This window comes from Camellia sinensis, chromosome 8 (assembly GCF_055761805.1).
Source record: "Camellia sinensis isolate YWXY chromosome 8, ASM5576180v1, whole genome shotgun sequence".
In the NCBI taxonomy this organism is placed as follows: Eukaryota; Viridiplantae; Streptophyta; class Magnoliopsida; order Ericales; family Theaceae; genus Camellia; species Camellia sinensis.
In genome coordinates, this window is record NC_138968.1 from 151,929,071 (window position 1) to 151,936,389 (window position 7,319).

Sequence of the window (7,319 nt, forward strand, 5' to 3'; positions counted from 1 at the left end):
CAATTGAAAATATCATTAGATTTTTCAAGGGTAAAATCGTCAATTTGATAAAATATACACTAATTTGACAAAAATAAATGTAAAAAATATTTTTAGTTTTTTTTAAATTATTTTTATCCACCAATGATAAAATTATGTAAAATTAATAAAAATTAGATGATTAATTTTTTAAAATTAATTTTACATGATCATCCAAATACATAATAAAAATTAATTTGGTAAAAAAATAAATAAATGTCTAAAAGATTTATCAATTTTACATAATTTTATTTTAGTGGGTAGATATAATTTTTAAAAATCCAAAAATATTTGCTTGACATTTATTTTTGTCAAATTAGTTTATATTTTATCAAATTGACAATTTTTTCCTTGAAAAATTTAATGATATCTTCAATTGTCCTTATTTAGAACAAGATTCAAAATTCAGGATCAAATGTGTCACAATTGAAAAGTCAGGGACCAAAGTGACACAGATCTCAAACTATAGGGACTATTTGTGTAATTTACCCTATTGTTTATTATGGAATTTTTTTTTAATATTTTCATTAATTTGTGCCCCTCTTCATTGAATTCCTAGCTACGCCACAGCTAGTGGATATGTTGGAGTGGCCTATCTACATATCTATTTTTTAAATCAAAAAAAAAATCTAAAAAGAAAACATACATCAGTTAATTTATCTCGAAAAGAATAATTATTATGTCTTTCGAAAATTTTGAAAGTAAAAAAATTGTGAAGAAATGACAAAATGTCATTTGATGGGCACGTAATATTCTTGATTTGTGTGATAATTTCTGTGCAAGCAATCATAAAATGATTTATATCATACTAAAATGTAAATGTTATACTATAAAATAATTATATATATTGTTCAATTGATGTTTTAGTGATTTATTTATAAGTTATGATTGATTTATATCATACTAAAAGGTAAATGTTATACTATAAAAAAATTATATATATTTTTAAATTGATAATGTGCCTGTTTGGTGCAGTTTAAAAGCTACTTATTTCAGCTTTCAACTTAATTTAAACTATTTTGATGTGTTTGGTTTAGCTTAACAATGCAACTTATAGCTTTTGTAAGTCAGAAATCAGCTTATTCTTTGAGTGGTACATGAGATGCTTAATTTATAAGTCAGAAATCAACTTATGTTCATAGTTATAAGTTATAAGCTGTTAAGGCATAAGCTATAAGTACTGTCCCATAGCTCTACCAAACAGGGCCAATGTAGTGATATATTTATAAGTTATGATTATAATGATATTGGATTTTGTGTTTTTAAATGGTGCAATTACAATAAATCACTATCATTTTGTATAAAGCTACTCAAAAGCAACATTTGCAAAAATAAAAATTACAAAAATTACCAACAAAAAAAAAAAAAGAAAAGAAAGAAAGAAACTCAGGGTTTGGTTCTTACAACAAAATAAACTTTAAATTGTTAATTTTATCAATTAAATCCTAATATTTTGATTTGTTTACAATTTAAACATTCGCCTATTTTTTTTAAGTAAAAAACTAATAGAAAAAATATATATTTTAGTAATTAAATTCAATATAAGTGTACATAAAATGTCTAAAATATTATTTTTCTTGAGAATTACTAAAATATTTTATTTTCGTCCATTTTACTTAACAAAAATAGACTAATGATTTAAATTAAAAATAAACCAAAAGATTAACGTTTAAATTGATAAAATTAACAAAATTCAAAATTTACAATAATCAAATTCTGATTTTTTTTTTTTAATTTTCCTATAAAAAATTTCTATTTCAATTATTTACTATGTCTACTATTTCAATTTGGTGGAGTATAATTTTTAGGAACAATTACAATCCATTAGTTTATAAGAAAAATATTTACAAATACATGAAAAAAAATATGATTTTAATTATTAATTTTTATAAAATTTACATTTTTTTTCTCTCTATAAATTTGGACTGAATTAAGCCAATGAGCCATAAATTGAGGAAGAGTATAAAAATCACCTAATTGTTATTTCAAAGGATTTGCATTGCCCCTGAATCCCAAGTACGGTAGCACATATTCAGAAGAATATAACCGACGAAAGCGATCGCGTTAGGGTTTATTGAAGACTTGCAAGTTCACGCTCCAAAGGCTTAGGGTTTTTATATGCTTCAAGTTTATGGCTTTTCATCTGATTCACTTCTTGAACTAGGTGGAGAACTAGTTATTTGAAGGTACGTAAAGTCATCTTCAACCCCTTACTCAAAATTTTATTCCAATTTGATTCTTATATTGCTAGTCCCTATATTTGGTTCTTATTTCATTTTGATCTATAGAATTTTAATTGCTTCGATTTTGATCCTAAATTTATATTTTGTCTCAATGTAGTTCAATTCATTGTGTCAATTAAAAATGTGGAAGCAAAATGATAAAAGGGTCAAATGTAGGGACTGGTAATTTGTTCTTTAAGCATCTCCAACCTTTAATTTTTTTTTTTATATTTGTTCATCAAACTTTGTTCAAGAATTTAGACCAAAATCTTGATTTGATATAATTCAATCCAATGGTGAGAATCAAATATTTTAAAATTATTTAACCTATCTCAAAAACCCATCTCCAATCATTCGTCTTTTAACATTTTTATCAAATTAAGTGAAAAAAGAGTCCCTATATTTGGTTCTTATTTCATTTTGATCTATAGAATTTTAATTACTTCGATTTTGATCCTAAATTTATATTTTGTCTCAATTTAGTTCAATTCATTGTGTCAATTAAAAATGTGGAAGCAAAATGATAAAAGGGTCAGATTTAGGGACTGGTAATTTGTCCTTTAAGCATCTCCAACCTTTCATTTTTTTTTTAATATTTGTTCATCAAACTTTGTTCAAGAATTTAGACCAAAATCTTGATTTGATATAATTCAATCCAATGGTGAAAATCAAATATTTTTAAATTATTTAACTTATCTCAAAAACCCATCTCCAATCATTCATCTTTTAACAATTTTATCAAATTAAGTGAAAGAAGATTGTTGAAAATTTGATGAAAGATTTGATTCATATATGATTTGATGAAAACTTTATTTCATACAAGTTTTGATGAAATGGTAGGATCTCATTTTCACTAAATTTTTCAGCAAATTTAAATTTTAAGATAAATTACAATTTTAACTCTTATAGTTTGACTCAAATTTCATTTGGTTCCTATTGTTTCAAATTCAACATTTTGGTCCATACATTTTAAGTCTCATTTCAATTTGGTCATTCTGTTCAAGTTGAAGGTTAAAATCAACGACTTTGTGATGTAAAAGTACCAAAAATAAATAAAAAACTAGGTTGAATGAGCAAATTAAAATTAGACTTCAAGTGTAAGGACTAAATTATTTAAATTGAAATAATAGGGACCAAAGTAAAATTTGGATCAAAAGATAGAGGGAAAAAAATGTTGTTTACTCTAAATTTTATGAGTGATATCCTCTAAATGCTTCACTAATGGCAAAGTGTTAAATTTGACAGTCACAAAATAATTTTTAAAATTTTTGGACTTTTAACATTTGAGTGTCCCTTGATTTGGTAAAAATTTAGTAAAACTCAATTTTGTTACAAGAGTCAAGAGTATTTTGAGTGGTTTTTACCCTAATTTAAGTTTGATATAGGTCTGGATCAAGGATTGGAGAGTTGTTCAGTCCTTATAGTTTGTTATTCATCAAGGGAAAAAAATATGAGGAAAGAAAATATGTGAAAAAAGGGAGAGATAAGAGAGAAATCGTGGCAATGGAGTCCATTAGTTTCTCTTAGTCTTTATGTATTCTCCAATTCTAATTTGGGTGAAATAGTAATTTCAGTTTATTATACTCGCAAACTATTCTGATGCTTTTTTTGTTTCTTCAACTAAAAGTTGTTTTTGGGTTTTGTAGGTCAATAAGGTGAGGAAGAATTTACCCTTTAAGAATTTCCAAGGTCATGGCGGCAACAAATATAAAGCGGCTAAAGATTTCGAAGAAGAAAAAGGCCAAAAAACTCGAGGAGAAACATGATTATCTTACCGAATTGCCAGAACCTTTACTTAACCACATTCTGTCATACTTAACAATGAAAGATGTGATCAGGACAAGTGTTCTAGCAAAGAGGTGGAGATATACATGGTTATATGTGCCTTGTTTAAAATTTCCACCTATGAAAGTGTCAAGACAGATAGAAGTAGCTTTCATCAATCGAACTTTGCTTCTTCACAAGGGTCCCAACATTCAGGAGTTGAACATCACTTTCAAATACAACAATGATGGCGCTTGCCAAGTCGATTCGTGGATGCACTTTGCATTGACACGCAATGTAAATGAACTTTATCTTGATTTCCTCGTCAAAGGCGCGCGAGACCCATCTCGTCATTGCTACAGGTTGCCTCACTTTATATTGAGCTGTAGATCGCTGACTGTCTTGGCACTGAAAAGATGCGCCATAAAGTTTCCGATCAACTTTAAACTCAGTTCCCTAAAAAAGCTTTCACTTGATCTGGTCGACATTTCTAGTCAGGCTGTTAATGATTTGATATCTTCTAGTCCAATCCTTGAATATTTATCTCTGACAGATTGCCAAAAGGATGACAGCCTCAATCTTTCTATCATGAATGTTGGTATGAAGACCTTGAAGATAAATGGTAGTTCTTACTATTCAAGTTCTTATTTAGAGGTTTATGCTCCACATACAGTTTACTTGGAACTTGTTAGAAGCCTGTATAGGAAAAACCTTGTCATCAACAGAATGCAATCTCTTGAAAGTGCAAGCTTTTATTGCGATCGAGTGCCATGTGTGCGATATGATAAGGTCAAGGGATATAGTACTCATAAGATTCTTGAAGCTGTTCATCATGTTAAAGATCTTAGATTGTGTAGCTGCTATGCTGAGGTACAAACATGAACTCCTTTGACAATCATTTATTTTTCTATGCTTTTTACTCCTCTGCGTTGCTGTCTTTGATTCTGGTCCACAATGCTCAGGCACTTTCCACTTCAGAGAATCAAAGTGTAGATTTTCTATCCTTTGATGTCACATGTCTAGGGATAAAGACAGAGTTGACAAAGTGGGAGCTACCGGGAATCGCCTACATAATAAGGCATTCACCAAATATTGAGACTCTGATCATTAGTATTGACAAGATTAGGGATAAAGGGGTGAGCTGTTCAATACAAATGTGTGCAGAAGTAAAATGGTTTCTTTGATTTGTTTATTTATTATTTTTATTATTATTTTGTTGTACTTCAATTAGATTTGTTTATGACGTGATCGTTTCACAATTTTCAGCTGAGTAACAATTTAGAAGTTGGAGAATACTGGAAACTGCAGGAGCCAAATTTTATAGATCAGTCGTGGAATCTAAAGACTGTTAAAGTATGCTACTTCATGGAGAATCTAAACCAACTTCAAGAAAGTTTTGAGAGTACAGCCAAGGAACTCCTTGAGCTGCTACAAAATTGTATGGATTTTCTGAAATTCTTGCTCAAAAACTCAAAGGTGTTGGAGAGAATGATCATTACAAACTATAAGAAGACTAAGTTTGGCAAGTGGGATGGTCTGAAGTTAAGGCTGATGTCTCGTCTTACTCAGGAATTACTAGCATTCCCCAGAGCCTCTCGGGATGCTCAAATATATTTGCAGGACTGCCTTCGGTCTCCTCCTGGAATTCCATAACATAAACTTTCTTTTTGTATACAAGGAAGGGAATCAAGGTTTGGATACTTTTGCTAAACTTACTGCATCGTCCCTGCACAATGAATGTATCCAATTTGAAGCCCTTTTATGTTTTTGCTCTCTTTTTTGGATGGGGGTTTATATCAGTATGACTTGTTTATATTAGGTTTTGCAGTTGCTATAGCATAACTATGTTTGGGAAAAATACGCATCATGAAAGGAACAAATTAATGTTGAAATATGCATGTGGTTGGATGATACTTTTATTATGCTAAAATAAAGTTGTTTTTTGACTTTGGATCCAAGACGGTCAGTTTCGTTGTGAACTTGGCTGGCCTTTATTTTATTTAATTTAATTTATTTATTTATTTTTGTTTTGGGTGGGGGGGTTTCAAATTTCACTGTTTAGGCTCCTAAAACTTCATTTTTTCTGTTTTTTGTTTGAGTGTTTTTAGCTATAAACTCAAATTTGTTGTTTTTTGTATTTTCTCTTTTTCTCATTTATAATTTTGTGTCTTATTGGGAATAAGATTATTTTCCTATTTTCTTGAAAAAATAAATACACAAAGTTGAACCAGCAAGTAAGATGGTGGTTGGGGAACGTTGGATGCATAGGTTATGGTGGCAGAGATGAACGTTGAACTACTTTGGAAATCTAGACCGGCAAATGGTAGTTTGAAACGGTTAATGGCGAACAACGATCTAGATCTAGATTGCGAAGTTGGTAGATAATTGGGACCTGTTTGCATTAAGATTTTTAAGTTGGTAAGAATATTTTTGACCATTTATGTTAAATAACTTTTTTATTATTCTAAAATTTAGAATCCTAATAATTTTAACTAGTAAACAAATTTTTGGTAGACTAGAACTTGATAGAAAACTTGTGAAGAGACTAGTCCTAATTTTTCTTTTAATTTATATAAAGAAATACATTTAATATAAAAATAAACTCATCTAATGCTCCATTTGTTAAAATCAACAAACAACTAGTTTATTTGGAAGAAAATATTTTTTTAGTTTAGAAAGGTGGAAACATATTTTGAACTACAATCTTACGAACAACACATCTTACTACCACCATCACCGCCAACACTTTATAAGTGCCACTATTGTCGTCAACGCCCCCTTTCAACTAAGTATATGAAAAGGAAATTATTTTTTAAAGAAAATAATTTTTGATGAAACAAACAGAGTGTTTGAATTAGAACATAATGATTATATATATTATATTTTTTGTACTAATTCAATTGCAAAATTACTAATTTTATAATAGGAAAAAAAATTTTAAGGTCCCTAATATTAAGATTTTATAAGATAAATGATTTATAATATTGTTATAGTAATTAAGGTTTCTTAACATTTTCACAAAGAAAATTCGACTCAAAAAAATTTTATCCGATTCGGAGAAATTTCAATTTTCACAGAGAAATTCTCTATGAAAATTAACATTTCTCCGAATCGGGTCCGATATTTCTCTCAATCGGACAAAATTTCTCTGAGTCAAATTTTCTCTATAAAAATGTTAAAGGACCTTAGCTAATTAAAAAAATACATCTTGAAATCTTGTAATACACACAGTTAGAGGGGGATGTTTAATTAATTTTTCCTTTATAGTATTTATTTTATTTAATGTTATCTAGTTTTAAGATTTTATATTTGGTA

The 7,319-nt window shown here is 28.7% G+C and overlaps 1 protein-coding gene across 3 annotated transcripts; it reads left to right on the top strand.

The window, feature by feature from the left end:
• Nucleotides 1–1,940: 1,940 nt before the first annotated feature.
• Nucleotides 1,941–5,962, top strand: LOC114297367 (F-box protein At5g03100). 3 transcript variants are annotated; one of them, XM_028241776.2, is made up of 4 exons: nucleotides 1,941–2,204; nucleotides 3,887–4,874; nucleotides 4,967–5,140; nucleotides 5,271–5,962. In XM_028241776.2, the coding sequence occupies exons 2-4, from the start codon at nucleotides 3,933–3,935 to the stop codon at nucleotides 5,655–5,657; spliced, it is 1,503 nt and encodes a 500-aa protein (XP_028097577.2). In that variant the 5' UTR covers nucleotides 1,941–2,204; nucleotides 3,887–3,932; the 3' UTR covers nucleotides 5,658–5,962. The 3 variants fall into 3 exon arrangements, with proteins under 3 accessions (XP_028097577.2, XP_028097576.2, XP_028097578.2); XM_028241775.2 differs by having other exon boundaries at nucleotides 1,966–2,204; nucleotides 4,967–5,170; XM_028241777.2 differs by lacking the exon at nucleotides 4,967–5,140 and having other exon boundaries at nucleotides 1,998–2,204.
• The last annotated feature ends 1,357 nt before the right edge of the window (nucleotides 5,963–7,319 follow it).